Source organism: Pyxicephalus adspersus, chromosome 4 (assembly GCF_032062135.1).
Source record: "Pyxicephalus adspersus chromosome 4, UCB_Pads_2.0, whole genome shotgun sequence".
NCBI lineage: Eukaryota > Metazoa > Chordata > Amphibia > Anura > Pyxicephalidae > Pyxicephalus > Pyxicephalus adspersus.
The window spans coordinates 33,826,069-33,847,093 of record NC_092861.1 but is presented as its reverse complement, the minus strand read 5'-3'; the positions used below and the strand labels follow the sequence as shown (position 1 = coordinate 33,847,093).

Here is a 21,025-nt window from a genome sequence, read left to right as displayed (position 1 = left end):
TTATGCCAAGTATGTAAGAATCTTCATGCAAATGCCATATTGTCAGAAAAATGTAGATCTATAAAAAAACATAGGTTTAAGTAAATCTGCAATAGAAACAAATATTTTAATATATATATATATATACCATGATTATATAGCAGAATGTATGGTTTGTATTGTTTCTGTATGACAGAAGAAGTATCAAGTACCAGAGCCATTTTCTAGTCCAGATTCTTAAAAATTTTGTGTGTTAATCAGAAAACAAAAGATGCATACATCTCATTAACCAGTAGCTGTTCTGCTGCATTTTAAAATGTTGCTGAAAATAAATGCATGCCTTTAGTAAGTTTTGTGTTGGCACAAAAAACGCTTTATTTTCAATGTATGGTGTACCTGTATTGTCCAGTTTAGAATCTACCACAGTTTTGTGTTCTGGTCCAGTGATAGATAATTATCTGAACTATGTTCATTACATGAACATGAAGATAAACATTTTAATGGAGGGGAGAACTCTTTTATTATGAGTGAACTGCATCCTGGTCACATTAAATGTACATAAGACCTTTGTCAAGCAATGTATACCGTCCTAATATTACCTGGGAGAATGGAGAAGGGAAAAGAGACATCCCTTTTACCAATAGCAGTCAATCTTCTCACAATTGGTCAAGACATGCAAAAACTTGGGTAAATGTTGCTTACTATTATTAAGGAATGGCCAGTATTAATCCCAGTCGATCACATATATTATTTAAAGAAGGCTACGACAGTAGTTCCACAAATTATGCTCTGTCCTTTCAAAGTAAAAAAAGACCCCAGTGCAGCCTCCTATAGTTCTTTTGTAGCTTCAAAAGCACAACAAGCTCATACATTTTTAATCGCGTCCCAAGCTTTATTTTCTTATTTTTTACCTTTTTTCTCCTGTGCATTTTTAGTTTTGTAGAAGTAAAATATTTGTGCTTTGATCACAAAGATTGTTTCTGGACTATAGGGAACTATGCAGTCAATGCAGAAGAGCTGCTGTATCCAAGACACACTTTCTGAATATAGTTGTTTTTAACTGAAACATACAAAACGATGCAGCAGGTTGTTAAAAGCTGCACTAGGTATGCACAAGACAAAAGATTGTTCCAATAAGGGCCGGAAGAGTCCTTTTATAAACCACAAACTTATTACCAATTCATGTCCATTTTGTGATACACTTACACAAAAATCAAAACAGAATTCAGGACATTACCTAATCAGAGTTTGGACCTGGGAAATTGGCTGTTGGTTTGGTTTATACCAAGCAGTCCACATTTATTCATTGTATTTCACATCAAGCTGGCTCCTAGAACAGTGAAACCTCTCCAACCCTTCAGCACTTGGAGTATGATGGTCCTCTTGTCTGATTGCAAGGTAGAACAACTGGGCCTTGTTTGATCTGGGTAGTACTTTTTGTTTTGGACATGAAGTGGTTAAATAAGTAATTTATGGGAATCCACCTGTGCTGTGTGTGTGTGTGTGTTTTTTTTTCTCTTTGAACTGTTTTATTGAATGTATACATAATAGTGAATATATATAAATATATTTAAAGTTTTCAGTATAAGCCCTATTAACTGTGACCAAAGTAATGGTGTGGTTATTTGCCCAATTCCAGCCCAGATAACAGAATGTATTATATGTGTATTTTGGTATTCTATTTTTTCCAGGTTTTATAGATGGTTACAAACTGTTGATGTATGAAACCAATACCAATGTTCTGTATAATGGAGTTATTTTATTTATGACTTCTTAAATGATGTAAATGTTCTATTTAAATAGTGCTGCATGTTGCAGTCCTTAGAACACTTCTTATTTACCTGGAATGTTAATGCAAACTTTGAAGTTATTAAATGTTAACATGACTTACTTAAACTTGCACACATAATTGATGTTTCTTCTTTTACTGGTCCATGTTCATTTTATAATAAACATTTGTCATAAAGTTAATCCAGATTATCTTGAAGAGCACATTCATTAATGCCTGGTGTTGTATTTTTACTTCTTTATGAAAGTTTCTCTATAAATCCATGTTCCATGCTGCTCCTATCATGCATTGGGTTTCATGATTCAGAGCCAGACCTTTTAAGGAACATAAATTCTTGATTTTACTTTCTGTATGCTTATTTTGTCTCTGTAAATCTGGTTGGAGGACTAAAGCCAGGTGACTAGCTTTTTATTACGCAGCACAAAACTATTCTATTAACCACTAAATTTGTACAAATTAGATTAGGTAAACCAGTGGAAATTGGACATAGACTAAACATTTTTTCTTTGGCTCACAAGGTTCTAGATTAGACAGCAAGTACCATTTATTATGGGACAGTTTACAGTAATAAGTAACTCTTTTATTTATTTTTTTTATCCAGACAAAGTTGCCCCTGCCAATTTCCACTCTCTTTATCCCACTAAGAAATGGTGCATTAGTTGCACAAGATGTCTCCAAAAATCTGCTCATGCAGCTGAACAAAGTGGAGGAAATATGTCCTTAAAAGTGACTTCTTGAAGTACAAGGCTAAACCATGTGACTTTAACACTGCATTAACTGATGCCAAACAATAATTCTCATAAGCATCCAAGATGAGCTGCCTCTTTACCACATTGGACTTCCTACAAAACCTACATTACCTCCCCTCTCCTACCAGTAATACTACCCTTTCCACACATGCTATAGTCATCTACCTAAATTGGAGCTAAGCCTGTGATTTAAAAAAAATGGAATTGGGATCATCTGCTTTTAAAAATACATATTACTGTGAGAGCTATAAAGTGAAACCATAGTTCTGCAATTAAAAAAAAAAAAATTATTTCTGAAAGAACAGGTCATGTCCCTTCTGCAATAAAACATACTAACCTGCCCATACACATGTTCATGTGCAGCATGGTGTAGAAGGCTGGGTATACGAGCAGCCAGGAATAATGTGCATGTACATTCAGGCTTACCCAATCAATATGTGGCTTAAGATCCAAAAGGGGACTGGGTGAAGATGGCAGCATCTGAAATGGAGTGAGGATGGGTGATTTTATTTTAAAAAATGTGATTGGGCAAATATGTTTATTGATTGGTCATAATTTTAATTCTGTTTTAAAAATCAAATCAACATAGTTAGAAAATATATTTTGGTTGTTAGTACTACTCTAATTCCAGTACCTGTAACTGCTGTTGGGGTGAAATTTACTTTCATTCATTTATTCTTTCATCCTATTTCTCTTTCCACCACTGTCTACCAGTCCCCTTCTTGCCTATTCCTACATCCTGGCCCCTGTGCTTATTAAACTGTTTACCCTCTCCTTTTCCTCTGGTATTTTACTTTTAAAATAAATTATCTTTCCAATATTTAAGAAACGTTTTCTCAACAATTACCTATTCTCTAGCTGCTGTCCTATCTCAATTCTTCCAAACTGCTTGAGCGCCTGCTTACAAAACAAATATCAAAATTCTAAAGACTTATATGTAGAGGTCCAACTCTACTATGATCAATAAAAGATCTTGGTGAAAAATTATTATGGCTCTGGATGGCAATAAATATTGTGATATTGCAATAGCTTATTAAGAGGATACTATGGTGAATCAAAGGTAAAGGTCTGATGACGTTTTAGAGTGACTTTTTCTTTTGGCCAGGCTGTGCATCTGTTTTTAAAGCAACCCTACTGCAATACAACAAACTGTGCATACAACCTGTAAAAGAGGATTATTGGTACCAGTGCCACTCTGATCACTCTTGACGAGAGCTAAAACTGCCATGGGTAACCAACATTGCTGCAGGTTTAAAATGTCAGGTCCGCCACTGTTCCACCGGCCAGTCACTTGATGTCTACAGTGTATTAAGTGAAGTTTTGGGTCTTTTCTAAATCCTAGGGGTCAATTTATAAAGCTGGTAATCTGACATTCACTGCTTTATAAAGAAACCCCACGGAATTAAGAAAAGAATGGGTGTGAGACTTTCCTATTGGTGTGGTGTTGGGTTGTGTGTGTTTTTATATGGAAACATTACTTATGTTGTAGAACAAACATGAGGAAAACAGGAGATAACGTAACACAATAAAAATACAGTGGTAACCTGGTATAAGTCCTTAATCCGTTCCCGATCCTTGGACATATATCAATCAGGACTTATACCAAACAAATTTTCCCATAAGAAATAAAAAGGAAATGAATAATCTGTTCCCATTAAAAAAAAATCCTATTGTTTTTGGCATATTATACTTTGATGGAGCTGTATAAAATAATTTAAACACTGCATAATACTAAAATACATAAATACAAAAGCAATTAGATGAAATAAATTAAAATTTAACCTCACTTTACCTTAATGAGAAGAGTTGGGTGCCTACTAGGATGGTGCTGAGAAGGGAGGAGATGTTATGTAATTCAAAGAGAGTTATAGTGCGGGTTGTACACTGAATGGTGGCTACTGATGCTCGAGGCCAGTCGTGGCTGTCTCAAGAGAGGTAAATAAGTGCAGCGTGGGGTGTTATGACTCATTTTGACCCATACAAGTTCTAGCACAAAGGTTGTGTACCAAGCAATATTTTTTTGTGTCCAAATAGGATTTATTCCAAAGGGGACTTATACTAAGGTAAGCTAAAACAAAATAGACTAAGATAACCCATATCTGTATGACAGAATATAGTGGCAAAGGGGATGCAAAAAAATGTTTCTCGATTATACATTTTGGTAGAGAATAATGGAAAAAAGGGGAAGGAAATGATAGAAGTGAAGAGAGAGGGGAAACATTGCTTATGTTTGTTTAAAGGATAATTTTACTACTAAAACAAAAACCCCGGCCCAGTATGTCTAGCCCTTTAACCTAATCTGTACTAGGACACATTTATTTACCCCTTCGAATGTGTGTACAGTTCTGAGAATGAAAACTGTGCTGCCTGCCCAATATCACCCCATAGAATGGCTGCTGCATATTTTTTCAAATCACACACCTGTTTCCACATATTGGGTCCAGCAGCTCATTCATTTAATGGGCTTCCCAGAACATCACATTGCACTTTTAAAAATGCAACACTTAGCGTTGGTCAGGTATATTTGGAGTATTCCAAGGAATGAATTGCAACCCATTGCGCCGTCACATGTTACATTAACAGACATTCTGCATAATAGGGTATCTTGGTGTAATACACCAGTAGGAATGAGTCCTTATTGCACAGGCACACCCAGTGCTGTTGAACATTTTTGGACAATGGGTGGTAACACATTAGAAGGCTGATATGGAGAAGTAAGGAAACACCTTGATGGGTGATTTTAGGTTATATTAGGTATGAAGGCTTTAGTGGGTTTGATGAGATGTTTTTCTTTTTAACCCTTTTTAAATTCAGTTGTACTTTAATGCAGCAAATATCATAACACTAATTACAGCAAAAACTTGATTTGCTGCATTGATTTCACCTGCTACTTACACCCTACCCCCTCTCCCCCACTGAGAACTTTTACCCCAAAAGGCACTAAAAGCAAGGCTGTTATTCTTGGTGGGTATGATATGTTTTCTAGTGATTTGATTAGTCTGACTTTCATAATTATTATCATTTTTTGTTTGGTATTAGATTCAAATGAAATAAACCTATTATGAGTGAGAAAAAACAAACAAATATGTTACATTTCTTTAGTAATACCAAAGATAATGTAACTAATGATAATAGTAACAATAGTAATACTTCACCTAAAGAGGAACTATACTCAAAAAACAAAAACACACTTACCTTCACTCCCGCAGAGCAGAATGATCACTCTGGGGGTGTCCGGCATCTGGTCCTGCGTTGTCCTGACCGTCGTCCCGGAGCCGGCGCTCCAGACGCCGCCATCTTCATCTTCACTTTCAGATTCTTCATCCTACATCACACGACCCAGGCACGAGATTGGGTGACGTAGGATGAAAAAAAAAGTTGCCAATCACAATGCACATGTGTGAGATCTGCAAATTTTTCTCTTTGATCAAAAGGGCTCCTTCTGCGCATTCCCAAGATGCTCGGGCAAGTGCAGAAGGAGCGCCCAAGAGCCGTAGGTATCCCGGGAGTGCAGCATCGCCCCCATACATTCTCGACCGACTAGGTGGCCGAGAATTAGGGGGCAGTGCTGCTCCAAAAAAAAAAAAAAAAAAAAAACATAATTTTTACCCTACATAAAAGGGTTCTCTACCCTTTTATGTAAAGTGAAAATTCTTAGTATAGGTATGTTTTGACAGTGAGCTGATCAATGAATCAGAGCCTCCACAGTCCTCGCCAGGAAGATAATTATTTTACAAATGTATTTTTTTTTTTTTAATTCATATTTATGGTCTGTGCGATTTAAATTTATGAATTTAGATGTTTGTAAGGTTCCAAAGGTTGGCGACTGCTGAATTAGATCACAACAGGGCTATTTTTTATGTGTCATGTGAGGTCATCTTACACTTATCACTTCTTTCTATTTACAGGCATATTCACACCAGGCCAGTTAGGTAATGCACTTTATATGTGTTAGATCAATGCCATTTATTTTTCTTTGCAGCACAATGCACTGGAATGCATACCATTACCAAAGATACAGTAGGTATGATTCTTGCTTCATTGTGATGCATTTAGCAGCAATAAATTGCAAAAAAAATATCAGCAAACAAAATCATCTTGATGTAATTAGGTCCTTACAGAAAATGTGGTCTGGGGGCTACGTTTTCTTTGAATATATATTAGCCTGGGGTAGTATGGTGTACAGAACCACAAGTTGAAGCCTGGCCCAGGTAGATATGACCTATAGACTGAGATGTGCGGCTTCAACCTAGGAATTCCTCATATAACAAATGTGCAAATCAATCAGCAGTTTTCAGCAAAACAGCTGGGTGGGGTGGAAATTTTCAGCTAGCGTCTTGCTGTTATATGACTGTGGAGGTAAGCACTGTGCTAAAAAATTGCACTAAACAAAAAAATGTATGACTACAAACTTTCTGTGAGTAATAAAGTAACTTAAAACATTGAAAACAGTAGTGTGTTGTGGTTGTCATTCTGTGAAACTTTACTTATAACACCAATTTCCTGCCACAACAGAGTGCTGAGAACAGAGGTTATAACACTGCGCTTGTTATAGTTTATTTCTTCTAGTAACTTTGTACGCCTAGAACACATGGCGGTGTATAACTATATGGTAATGGGAAATGTTAAGTGAAAGGATTTGTGTGGAAAGAATGTTCACCTTTTATTTGCCTTACATTCCAGCACAGCCAATATAAGAATTTACACAACTAAAGGGATGTCAGGGATGCTCCATGTTACAGGCTTTTAGTTTCTGCCCACTTCTCTCCCGGAAGTATCAGCAAGGACAGTAAGCTGTGGCTGCTTAGATGTATGCTTGTGTGTTATGTGCGAATGTTATATTAGATTGGAGCCTGCATAGACAGTAGTGCTGTTTAATTAATAAACATATAATACAGGGACTAAAGATTTGGCTGAAAGTGCATTTCCTGGCATTGCAATCTGTACACTACACGAAGTGTTTCAGGATAGCTGTCCTGCATGTTGCATTTATTATTATTAATATTATTATTATTATCAAACAGGATTTATATAGCGCTGACATATTATGCAGCATTGTACATTAAATAGGAGCATTGTTTATAACTCTTCTTATTTGCTTACTGCAATCTGAACAGGTATTTGTAAGCGTGTACACATAGGCAGATTTATTTCTAACCTGAAAGTGTGATCATATTTAAAGTATCCCCCACCTCCTAGATTGTAAGCTCTTTGGGGCAGGATCCTCTCCTTCTGTCTCACTGTCTGTATCTGCCTTTATTATACAGTGCTGCGTAATATGTTGGTGCTATAAAAATACTGTTTAATATTAATGTTAGTTTTATCATTGATCATTACCAAATGGTCGGATTTGTTGATAAATCTCTATCATAAATATATGATTATGTGCTATAATGTCAGCTTGTGTTTACATTGCAATGAGGGACAAGCCAGAGTTTGCTGTGTTTACAGCCAGTGAATGTGAGTATAATGAATGGTAACCAGTGCTCATATTGCATGTATTATATATATAGAGATTCACGCTTCTACTTACTGGAACACCAACCAATAGGAGTGTGGCTGCCATGTACGTAGCAACCATCTTATATGAAAATTGGCATTGAGTCTGCTTGTGCATGCAATACTTTGGGTATATTGGCAACACCGGCATCACTAATGCTATATTTAAATTCATTTGCTGCGGTTCTTTTTTTTAAGATGATGGTAAATTGGAAAGCATTAAACCCTGTGTGAGTTTTTATTGTAGTCTAAGTTTCTGCTAGGGAGAAGGGGAAATCCTACATTTTAAAGTTGTCATGAGCGAAATTCTTATAGTAAGGTCAAATGTTCAGAAAACAAAATATGGAATTACTATTGCGTTGGGAAATTTTCTCCCACTTCCTGCTGCATTTCCAAGACAACAGGATGTGTTGGGGATTCTTCCTAGAAGATCAGCAAAAATAATCTGAGGGTTTAAACGTCATACTCTCATACTGTAATCAAAACTTAAAAAATATTTTAGCTATATATACACACTTTTATTTTACCCACTCCATCCTATTTGCTGACCAATAAATTCATAGACATGCATACGTATACCACTATTTCATTAAAAGTTAAGTATTTTAATAATGTCAATAATGTCAGAATCAGAGTTTAATAGCACTTAAAAAATACCACATTAAAAATCTTGTGTGTCAATATTACATTTTGGAAAAATATCGCTGTTAAGTCTTTTGGATTAATTTGTATGGCTGGATGGATTAAAGGTAATTTTTCATTAATATTATAGATTTTATGACCATTCTCATTAGAAAAACCTAATCATGTGCTTCATCATTTTCTTCTTACCAGACTAAAAATGAGTCTATCAGGATTCCGGTGGTATATGAGGACATCACGGACAGCTATGAATGTTCTTTGCTTGCCAAATCACAAATGGAGGGACAGAACTCCGCCATTGTGTTGTAGGTCTATGAGCTCACCTGCAGATCCTCCTCTCACCTCCCAGCGCTATAGTGTGTCCCGTCTGCCATTTTCAGAGGTTACACCTGAGGATCTCATTAATTTCCAGAAATTCATTCCTGGTCGTGTTATTATAGATGAAGCTGACCTGAGATCTCACAACATTGACTGGTTGAAAACAGTGAGAGGTAATATATTTTTTCCTGAACAACAGTGTGCCTTTCATGTAGACTGTTCTACCATCTTGCATTCTAGAATTTAGAATCTAGAATTTGTATTTTACAGAAATATTTAGGGCTGATTTATAAACATCAGAAAACTGTATGTTGGGTTTTTCTTGGGCTGTTCTACGTTTTCTCCAAATTAAATCAGTCTCAATGTGCTTTGCAGAAAGAAAATAAATGCATTAAATTAACACCTAGCATTGTTGTGCTACATAAACAGTAATAAATAACAGTAATAAATAAGTAATAAATATATTTTTTTAGTGTTTTTAGTGTTGTTTAAGTATGACTAGCAATCAACTGTGAGAGACAGGATTCTGTAAATTCATGGTGACATTAGGGCAGCTAGAAAAAAAAATTGCTGGTAACATGCCTGCAGACCGCTGCTCAAGCACTACTCAGAGATTATGAGCGCAGTTGATTGGAGCACTACACGCAGGAGCATTCTCAAATTCTTGGTATTTTTCATAACTTTTTTTTAACATTTCTTTCAGGTCATAGCAAAGTTCTACTAAAGCCTAAAAATACTGAAGAAGTGTCACAAATACTTAAGTAAGTGATTCAGCATTCTATACTTTATAAAGTTTATTTTAATCAAAAGAGAATATTAAAGCTCATTTACAGTTCTACAATCCAAAACATTAAGTTATTTTTTTCTTGTGTTTTTTTTCTAAAGTGAGCATGTTGTGAAACAAAGCAAAGAAAGATATCTTAAGTGACTGTGGATTTTTATTTGGAGGAGTGTCAAATATTTTTGGCATGGCTGCATTCTGTTACATCTCTTGGTTGTTACATTTTGTGCTTTTGGCTGCAGGTACTGTAATGAGAGGAGCCTGGCTGTGACACCGCAAGGTGGAAACACAGGTTTAGTTGGTGGCAGTGTCCCTGTCTTTGATGAGATCCTGGTTTCAACAGCGTTGATGGACCAAGTGATCAGCTTTGATAATGTTTCAGGTTAGTGAATAAATGGTCCTGTTACGTCAGTACATAAACCTTAATATAAATTAGATCGGAGTAGTATTGGGTATAAGGATGGCCAACTTGTGAAGAGAGTATCAGCTAAAACTCCCAGAATGTTAGGGGGATATGGATGTTAGGGGGAAATGTGGCGGGCCTCCAGAAGGGTCACTTCTGCCTTATTTCTTCTTCTCAAATGAAGTTATCATCCAACAGACATACCTGTTTTGGTAGGAAGAAGTCAAGACTGGCAGCTGTTTTGTCACATACATCAGCTGTGTTCCACAAAAGCTTTTGTTCCGACATTTATGGGTGGTCACATTAATCATAATAAAAATCACAGCCAATGTTATGGCAAGCTGGGTTCTGTATAATATCATTATTATTAAGAGTTATTTGTATTGTTTTTTGCTAGGAGGTGTCACTTGCTTTTCCAAGTTTGCATGTGAAGCAAAATTAGCAAAAGGAAGACACAAGTTCTTTGTACACTTTCAAACAACAAACCTCAGAGCTCGAAGATAGGCTGGAATGCTTGAAATTGTTGCAGGGAAAAGACACATAGGGCTCTATTTATAAAACCGGAATCTTTAAGGTCAATGGCTCTAATTGATTATCAACAGGGAATGTTTGAGGGAATGATGAATTCCCTGTTTTATCAATAAAGCCCATAATGTTGTTGAGTAGTTTGTTAGAGGACCTTATTTAGCTCATGTTTGGTGTTCTCAAAATTCACAGTTATTCTTGTTCAATTACAAAAAAAAGTCAGACTTCTGATCTGAGATCAGTGTTTAACAGTGGCAATGTACATGTTTCTTTCTTTAGGATTTTTATTGTGCTTTTGTTTCATAAAGGGGCCTTGGTTTGCCAAGCTGGCTGCATTTTGGAATCTCTGAACCAATATCTGGCAGAGCAAGGATATACCATGCCATTAGATCTTGGTGCAAAAGGAAGCTGCCACATTGGAGGCAACCTATCCACCAATGCTGGGGGCCTGAGGCTTCTCCGATATGGATCCTTACGTGGGACAGTTTTAGGCCTGGAAGCAGTAAGAGATTTTATTTTGTTCCCACATACTGTATTGTGTTTTTGCATATAGCAGATTCTGTACTGTATTCGATTTCTTCCCTTATCAGGTTCTTCCAGATGGGTCTGTTCTAAACTGCCTTAACTCTTTGCGTAAAGACAACACAGGCTATGATCTGAAGCAGCTGTTCATAGGTTCGGAAGGAACTCTTGGTATTATAACTGCAATCTCTATACTGTGTCCACGCAAACCCAGTTCTGTGAATGTGGCATTCCTAGGTAAGGAATTTTTTAACCTGTATTTCACACAATTAAAAATGTAAATGTATCTAAAACTGATTTTTCATTGCTTACACTAAGGGTAAAGCTATGTAAACATATCAGATAAACATGGTCGTCCATCTCAGGCAAAAATCTAATGTGTACAGCAATCCCCTGATCCGTCCTGGGGAATCAACCGATCTGGAACAACTTGTTTTCACCTCCATACAAAAGAAAACAGTGGTGTGCTGCTTGTTCAATTCCCCCCCCCCCCTTTTTTTTCTTTAGAACAGAATGGCTCTGTATGTACAATGCTCTTTCGTTAATCTGTAACTAGAAACAATCACAAGTTTACAGTGACGATCCACTGAGATCCTTCAGACAAGACTTAGGTACCATGGACACTTATTTTTTTTTCCTGCACTTGATGTGCATTTGGAATGTACCTCAAATGCAGCTTAGAGTCCCATTTTTACCCTAAAACTGATTTTCAGCATTTGCCAGTTAGTTGGACATATCTTTTGCTGGGAACCTTCCAGTGTTTAGATCTCTCTGCCAGCAGTTCTAGGCTCCTCATCACCGGCACACTATTTCACCATAATATAAAATTTTTAGGCAATAAGATAATTGGTGTGGCAGGTGGAAAGAGCTGAGACACAGATGGAGAGATATTGTCTTTGCAGTTCACTCCAGAAATATGAGGCTTGTATGTTTTTCAGTCTTATTTATATCTATACCTAGGATATCAGCCTAGGCAGGCTCTTCTACTGTTTCCATTGATGGAGCCTAGTAAAAAGAAAACAGTATTTTCCTTTTTTAATCTATTAAGATATAAATCCTGTTTATTAATAATATTAATAATAATAATAATAATAATATTTAAGACCTGACTTTTATAATTACAGGTAGTCCCTGGGTTACATACAAGATAGGCACTGTATGTTAGTAGTTAGTAGTTAGTAACTATGACTAGTTAGTAAGTTATAGTTAGTCATAAGTAATAGTAATAGTTAGTAAGTTATAGTTAGACATAAGTAATAGGTATATTATTTTAAAAAATGCAATTCAGACAGATGTTTGTCTCAACATTTTATTCGGCAGCATGGTGTCAGTTACTGTATAAAATCCTCACTGTAAGTTAATCACAAACAAAGCAAAAAAAAAAATGGATCCTAGACATTCATTAGCTTCTGGAGCAAGCTGTGCTTTGATATGCAAAAAGAAACAACTGCTGAGTTGGTCTTGGTCATTAAAGAGTTACAAGAGGCTGCAGAAAGAGCTCAGTCCTTAAGATCACCCACAATCTCTTCTGTGTTTAGCAAGATTTCAGGAGCAGGGAAGCCTTGGTATCTAGGAGGCATCCATATGTCTGATGTACCTAACCCGGGGACTACCTGTGTATATCTTTACTATCACGTGAAATATAAAGGCTTTCTAATATATATATTTATATTTTATGTGGCAGGATGTGAGAATTTTAGCAGCGTGCTGCAGATCTTCACCATGTGCAGGGATGTCCTGGGAGAAATCCTATCTGCCTGTGAATTTCTGGACTCAGAATGTATGCGGTTAGTGGAGACTCATCTGAACCTCACCAACCCACTACCAGGTTATATTTGACATTAATTTGCATACTGATTGCAAGTCATAACTGATATGATAATTGTTCTGACAATATTCTGTAACTGCAGAGAATGCATTCTATGTTTTGGTGGAAACGTCTGGATCCTCTGCAATGCATGACGAAGAGAAGCTAAATGCATTTTTGGAGAAGGCTCTAGATTTGGGGTGTGTGACTTCAGGGACAGTGGCTACAGACCATAGTAAAATAGCGGTATGTCACATAACCATCATCTTAAAATATAAGTCCAGCTAAACATAAATAGCCTGTTTAAAAGTATATAACTCCTATATACTATACTAATGAGATCCTTTCCAACAACAAAATCTAACACGTGTGTGCATAGCCTAAGACTCGCCATAGTCCCAGTTATAAAAAAAAATTTGTAAGCTTCAATGAGCCCAATGCATAAGATCAAGTTACAGAACCCTTCGGCACTGACTGTTACATGCAAGCATGTGCTTACAAAGCCAATATCTGTGTAAAATTACACTTGCATATATTCTGTAAATGTCATTTGGAAAATAAAATGAATAGGGTCATTATAGTTTGTTTCATTCATATGTAAATCATATGAATTAGGTAGTTGGAGATGTCTTTGCACTATTGTTTCCAGTGACAATTATTGCAAGTGCAATATACAGATTTAGATACAGATTCCAGAATGAAGAACAATGAACAGCACAGTAGTGACATCACCAAATCTCATTAATTAGCTAATGGGACTAGCATTGAAAGTAGATTATCTTGCACTGCAGATACACAGTTATGACCCTCATGTCACGAAATCATTTTTTTTTTCAATAGGAATTCAAGGCAATAATAATCCTTCAGAGTAATGTATATATTTAAAATAACATTTTATATTTTATTGCAAAGAATAATGCCAGTCTTTTAGTATAGTAATTAGTATTTTTAAAACAGTACAGTTTTACTGTTTGTATATTCTCATCTAGACCCTCTGGGCACTCCGGGAACGTATTACTGAGGCTCTAGCACGTGATGGCTATGTCTACAAATATGACTTGTCCATGCCTGTAGAGAAACTCTATACTCTCGTTGAAGAAACAAAGGCTCGTTTGGGGTCCTCTGCTCGATCTGTGGTTGGTTATGGTCATTTAGGTAAGAAGATTAGATTTTTATTATTAAAAGAAAAATCTAATTCAGTGTTATGTGGGGCAAAAAATTCACTAATGGATCTGTCAGTCAGTGGAATTATGGGTAAAGAGATATTTATAAATCATGCAGAATAATAGTTAAACTGTCAGACAATCTGTACAATGATGTGTAAAAAGTATGTATTAACTTAGGGGTCTATTTATAAAGCAGTAAATCTGACATTCAGAAAACATAGAAATGGCGGTGGCTGATTTTCTGCTGGGCAAACACACAGAACTGGAAGATTTGCCACCAGATAATGTTTATCAATTAACAGATTCGCTGTTATATCAATAGACCCCTAGCTTTATAACAGTGGCTGTGGTTTTATGAATAGTTACAGGTATTAGAATAGGTCTCATAAAGGATCCCCTCAAACAAAAGTCTGTCCTTTGATACCTGCGGCAACACTACGCGGTACAACATTGTGTTTTTGAAACATGTATGAGGTTCATTTTACAGAATATCTAGGATCATCCTGACTTGTCATATTGTAACTTTGGTAAAATTGTAGTTTGGTAAATGAAAAAAAATATTGAAAATACAGGTTTTATATTTAAAATTGTCATATGGTACTATAATCTGCTTTTCACCTATTTAGCTTTTTTTGGCAAACTGAATAGTTAAAATTTACACCTACAAACAAATCAATGCAAATGAGTTACTTTTCTTCCTACCCCTCCTGGGAGCATATGGATTAGAGGGAGGAAGTTTAAAGGAAATGATTTCTACTATGCATGTTTATATCACCCTGAATTATATGTCTATTTATAAAAAAAAATCTTATACATTTTCTATTATATATTCAAAATACTAAAACAATATTTAACATTTTGTATAACGCATTATACAAAAGGATTCAACCCTAATAACAAGTACATCACATTGCCACTTTGTGCTTGCAGCTTTGTTATACCATGTGTTTTATACAAAACCGCTGTACATTAAATGGGGGTTACAAATAACAGACAGATACAGACAGTGACACAGGAGAAGAGAGGACCCTGCCCAGAAGAGCTTACAAATCTAAGGCTACGTATACACGTGCAATGCTTCTCGTCCGATAATCGGCTCAGGGCTGATATGGGACGAGAACCTGACGCGTGTACAGTGCCCATCGTCCATCGTCGGAACGACCGCCCTGGCGGATCCATGGACGATCCTAATGCAAGTGAAGGGGGAAAGTGAGCAGTGGGGTGCCACTCTGTCGCTCTTCCCCTCCCTTTTCCATAGAGCAGAATGATGCTGTATGTACAGCACTTGTTCATGCACCGTGCAGTCGTTATTCGTTAGAAAGGATCGTGAAAGATCGTTTCCAACGTCAATTATTGCACATGTATATGTAGCCTTAGAGGTGGGAAAGTAGCTGAAAAAAATAAAATCTGCTGAGTTCTTTAGCCATAAGTGCTTTTTCTTTTCCTTGTTTTGTTCTCTTTATTTCCCCTGGAGATCCTGCCATTACCATAATTACTGTGGTGAAAATGATCAGTCACTGCACTGTATCTTTAGAAGAGTGGTGCTGTCACCTTAACAGAACCACAGAATACTCCTTCCCTTATTTCCATAAAGAAGTGTTCTGTAGTGCACAGAGGTGAACTATGGAGACCTTTTCCAAATAGTACAGGCAGAAAACACAGAATCTTATCGGGTCACAGAATTTCTGTGTGGATCAGTAATGTTTTTCTTTTGCACTTATCAAACGGATCTACAAAACACTTTCTATGGTATAGGCTGCAGATACAAAAGTAAATTGTTAGGTATGTACATTTTAAAAAAGCTATTTTAAGATCCTAATATAAATAATTGTGGATTTTTCTTTGTTGTGCTTTCAATATATAGGTGATGGAAATTTGCATTTAAACATTACGGCAAAGGAACACAGTGATACCTTACTGGCTGCATTGGAGCCCTTCGTGTATGAATGGACCTCTCGACACAATGGCAGTATCAGTGCTGAGCATGGTCTGGGATTTAAGAAAAGAGACCACATTTATTACAGCAAGTCTAGAGAAGCAGTGCAGGTTATGCAGGGAATTAAACACATGCTGGATCCAAAAGGCATCATGAACCCCTACAAGACTATTCCCACAACTGACAGATGATTGATGCCCTTGGTTTCTATTTATGTGCTTCATACCTATTAGATGATCCTGTTGGATAATCCTCTGCAATGGTAATGGATTAGCATTTGTATCAGCTGGATTTAGGAGTAAAACACCTGGCTGTGGAGCAATGAGGTGGATACAGTATGTTTGGTTCTATAGAAAATGAATGCCACCGAGATCCATGGATGATGATGAAGACTGATTATTTTTAGTCCTGTTTAGATTGATATTTTGCAAAAGTGTATGGCCAACCTATCGGTTACTGCTAAAAAAATTGAAAGTTTGATTAAAATATTCATATTTTGTGTAAAATAAAAGTTGCATTTTTTTTACATTTTTCATATGTGTATTTCATAAGCAGTAGGTACAGCCACAGAGCTACGCAAGGTTTAATTCAATCACCAAAAAATTGGAATTAAAGCCCTGATACTGGTCTATCCTTGTTCCGTTGTAGGGCAGCACAATCTTCTTCCTTTTTCTCTTCTTGGAGAATTTTTGGCTATAGGTTGGAGCTGGGATGATGTAACTCCTGTGCAGGTACCCAGAGCGATCAGGCAAGTAGAAGGGTTTATTGCAGATGGGACATCGCCTGTTTCTTTTTGCAATAATGACCTGCCTGATCATGTGCTTTTTTCTGAAGTGGTACTTTAGTTCCTCTTTAAGAAGAGTGAGGATATTTTTTTTCTTTTTATACTTGTTGATTAAAAGGTCCTAAGACTTATTTAAGCTTAGATACTTCTGCCAAGTTTAGCAGTCAATAAATTACATCCTATATACAAATTATAAGGACTAGGAGCACAAGAAAGTGCACATTCCTCGTTCTCTGCAGTAATGGTAAATAATGTTTCAACAGTATTTTGCACTCACTAAGTTGTTTTAAAGCATACCTTACACATACAGGGACAAGCCTGAACATAGATTAAACAAAAATATGTACTGTATGTAACTGTTACTAGCATAAGACTTTCAAACTGCCTACTGTACTTTAAGGCACAACTGTCAGTAATATAGGAAATATTGAAGGAATGCAGAAATATAAATTACAACTGTCATTAACATAAGAATTCCAAACACATGGGAGGAATATAAAGTGTAACGTCCACTAACAAAGAACTCAGAACAGAATGCAAGAATATAAATCGTCCATGGATACCCTTTTTGTCAGGGCTAAATTCCCGAAGAGGAATCATATACACGAATTATAAATGTAAGTACTGTGCACAAAAAAAACACATATTTATTCATTATATTTACTATCATATAATATATATTTATTGACATACACCAGTCTATACACCAATAGTCCAAAGTGCAATTCTCTGTCTAATTTTCTGATTTTTGTCATAACACATAGCAAGCTCCTTGCGCTTTAAATGGTGCCTCCATGATCCCTCTTATGGAGCGAATTCACCTGAGCCTACATGATCTTTTTACACAGAATGTTTTTCATCAGTATTACTGGATAGGAATCCTGAGTATCCCATCATCACATTCCTCCATCTCCTTGTTTCTCATAATGTCCACCAACATTGTTCATCATAGGGAAGTTCATCATAGCATGATTTTTTATTTTTTTTTAATGAAACGCTTTAAATCACACTTGCATTCAAAGATGCAATAATATCAAAGCACCCAGCACTTTCCCAGTCCATCCAAAAGCAAATAAATTTTGGATTGTAAAGCATGATGAACCCAACATGTTTCGGCAACAGGGCTTCATCGGGAAAAGAGTGATGTCTTCCTGGTAGTAAGATATACGGATTCTCCTCACTGACTTGGCCCTGTATTTAATCCTTTAATCCTTCCCTTTCATCACTTACCACTACACCCAGCCATTACCTCTACCTGCTAAACAATATTTAACCTGTACAGTGCTCAAGTAAAATCAAAGAAATATATACTTAGCTACTCTTGATAAACAGGCCCCGTTGGTCGCAGTGTCCAGTACAGGTAGTCCCCAGGTTACATACGAGATAGGGACTGTAGGTTTGTTCTTAAATTGAATTTGTATGTAAGTCGGAATGTAAGTATGTAAGGGTATGTAAGTGGGAACAGGTACATTATTTTAATAAACGCAATTAGGACAGATGTTTGTCTCAACAATTTATTAGGCAGCGTGGTGTCAGTTACTGTATAAAATCCTCACTGTGGGTTAATCACAAACAAAGCAAAAAAAAAAAAAAATTCTTTAACTTCTGGAGCAAGCTGTGCGTTGATATGCAAAAAGAAGCAACTACAGAGTTTATATTGATTATTAAAGAGTTGAGAAGCACGGAAAGAGACAGGAAGCTGCAGAAAGAGCCTACCCACAACCTCAGCTGTGTTTAGCAAAATATTTAATCTGCAAGCCATGCAAACCCCCAAGCCTCCATTCTGCACAGGATCCAGTAGGGAAGCCTTTTTGTACCTAGGAGGCGTCCGTATGTCGGATGACCTTAACCCGGGGCCTACCTGTATTTAACTTCAATTAGTTTTGTTTCTAGAAATGTCTCATTTTGGATTGGAACTTGCTAAATATTTATTCTATACAATAAAAGTTCATTAAGAGAGGGGCTTTATTATGCAAATCTCTAAGAAGTCTGGAAACATTGTGAATTTTGTAACACTTCATATATTATTAAAATATTTGCTATCATTTGACCTTACTTTCTCATGGAGTTTGCATGGCCACCATAAATAACTTCTTCCGTCAATTTCAACTTAAATAAGTTTGTTAAGCTAGGAGCATTTTTTGACTCTCCTTACAACCCCTTTGATCTGCAAATGGAAGCAATTCCTGTACCAAAAACTGTTTTCCTCCAAGCAAACAGTCCTAAATAAACTCAAACCATTTTGTGGTAACAATGAAAATTCTGTATGAAGCCCATTTAGTCATTCTTTGTCAAACATTTGTTTTTTTGCATTTTTATAATAACTCCTTGCCAATGGTGGTAATATCAGTATTATACTCCACAATATGTGGAATTTCACCAGTCATTAACTATTATACACACTGGTTGTTAAATAAGTGTGGGTATATGACAAAATGTAAAACTTTCACATAAAAGTTGGTTTTCTCTTCATACTCTTTTACCAGGTATTTTGTTTTTTGTTATACAACATTCCTTCTTTACTTCCTTGTTTACGTAACTCCTTCACTTTCCTCAAATCATTTCTCTAGGTCTTTCTGAGACCGCCTCAAATGTTTCTCCCTCTATTGCTAGTAATCCTTCTTTTTCGAATATAACTACAATCCCCTCCCTGGTATTAGCTTGCTAGATCATTATATGTTTATATTTACACTTGCTTAATACCTATGTTATATATATACCCAGGTACAGTTCAGCACAATTTGCATAAAAATGAATTTTCAGCATCATATTAACCTTCTCTGCATTTATTAAAGGATTTTTGAGCAGTGAATAGCTAGAAAAAAATGTTTTTTTCAACCACTGTAAACAATTCTTTAATAGGTTAAATATGTATGATAATTGAAACAAAGATATATAAGAATTGAATACAAATTCTACTAATTTTACCAACAAAACCAGCACCACCTCTCTTCCTGTATGTACACCGCTGGTAGGAGGACCTTGAAGTGTCCTTGGATCCTGAGGATGGGTTCCAGTTTTAGGATACTGTAGCCCATTGCAGTGTCAACGCCTTAACAATTGGGAGAAATTGCTAATGTTATGGTATATGGTGTCTCTTCACTTGCAGAAATTTTCTGCACAATCTTCGGTTAGACAATTTTGAGTATGTTCTACTGAGAAGAATGGGGGGAATGTCCTAAGATTAGAAGTTATTGGATAGGATCATATCAATTGGTGTACATTGTGATGGGCTTCTCATTTTCCAGACCAGTGGAACCTTCTCAGGGTACGCTCCTGCACTTTCCATTGTTATATATATATATATATATATATATATATATAAATCTTTACTGCTGCCAATATAATTCAGGTGAAGCACCAATTGGCCTGACTTCTATCTAATGAAAAAATGAGAGATAGTTGTACTGATTCCATAGTCCATGTACTGATCTCGAAGAAACATTATCTTTAATGGGGGAAAAATATGCCGATCCCACACATGTGCAGGGAGATCAGCACTTTTACCACAGGCTACGTCACCCAATATTGTGCCTGTTAAGTGTGAGGTTGGATGGCGTAGGCAGAAGTCGTAAGACGAAGACAATGGAAGCGCCTGGCGCCAGGACGAAGGTAGATTACAGGACGGCATGGGACTTGATCCAGAAAACCTCCTTATTATTTGATAGAATCTATGAATGTAAAGATGACTGTTCTCTTTTTATACTTTAGTTCTACTTTTAGATATCATTATTGTTATTAAACAGGATTTATATAGCGCCAACATATTACGCAGTGCTGTACATTAGAGGTTACAAATGAGAGATACAGTGACACAGGAGGAGGAGAGGACCCTGCCCAGAGGGGCTTACATTCTAGGAGGTGGGGGAAATATTAGGCATCAGGATAATTATATTATAAGGTATATTTTATTGCAGAAGGGAAATCGCTTGTACTTTCTGCAGCAGGACCTGTCACAGTTTTTTATTTTAAACGTTTAGTTTGGCATTATGTGAATGTATATAATATTGTATATGACAATATTGTGCATGTGTAAAAAATGTTCCAGCAGCATAAAGGTTAAATAGTTGAAAAGTTTCTAGAAATGTCCTAGAAAGCAAGGAGCAGTGTAGAGAGAGACAGAGG

General features: G+C 36.3%; 1 protein-coding gene across 4 annotated transcripts; it reads left to right on the top strand.

The window, feature by feature from the left end:
- The first annotated feature begins 7,286 nt into the window (after positions 1-7,286).
- On the top strand, positions 7,287-16,642 carry D2HGDH (D-2-hydroxyglutarate dehydrogenase). Of its 4 annotated transcripts, none has more exons than XM_072407811.1 (10): positions 7,287-7,327; positions 8,851-9,149; positions 9,680-9,737; positions 10,000-10,139; positions 10,994-11,187; positions 11,276-11,444; positions 12,892-13,035; positions 13,118-13,260; positions 14,004-14,169; positions 16,045-16,642. In XM_072407811.1, exons 2-10 carry the CDS (start codon positions 8,858-8,860, stop codon positions 16,305-16,307), a joined length of 1,569 nt encoding a protein of 522 aa, XP_072263912.1. In that variant the 5' UTR covers positions 7,287-7,327; positions 8,851-8,857; the 3' UTR covers positions 16,308-16,642. The 4 variants fall into 4 exon arrangements, with proteins under 4 accessions (XP_072263912.1, XP_072263914.1, XP_072263915.1 ...); XM_072407813.1 differs by having other exon boundaries at positions 7,292-7,306; XM_072407814.1 differs by lacking the exon at positions 7,287-7,327 and adding an exon at positions 7,362-7,977.
- The last annotated feature ends 4,383 nt before the right edge of the window (positions 16,643-21,025 follow it).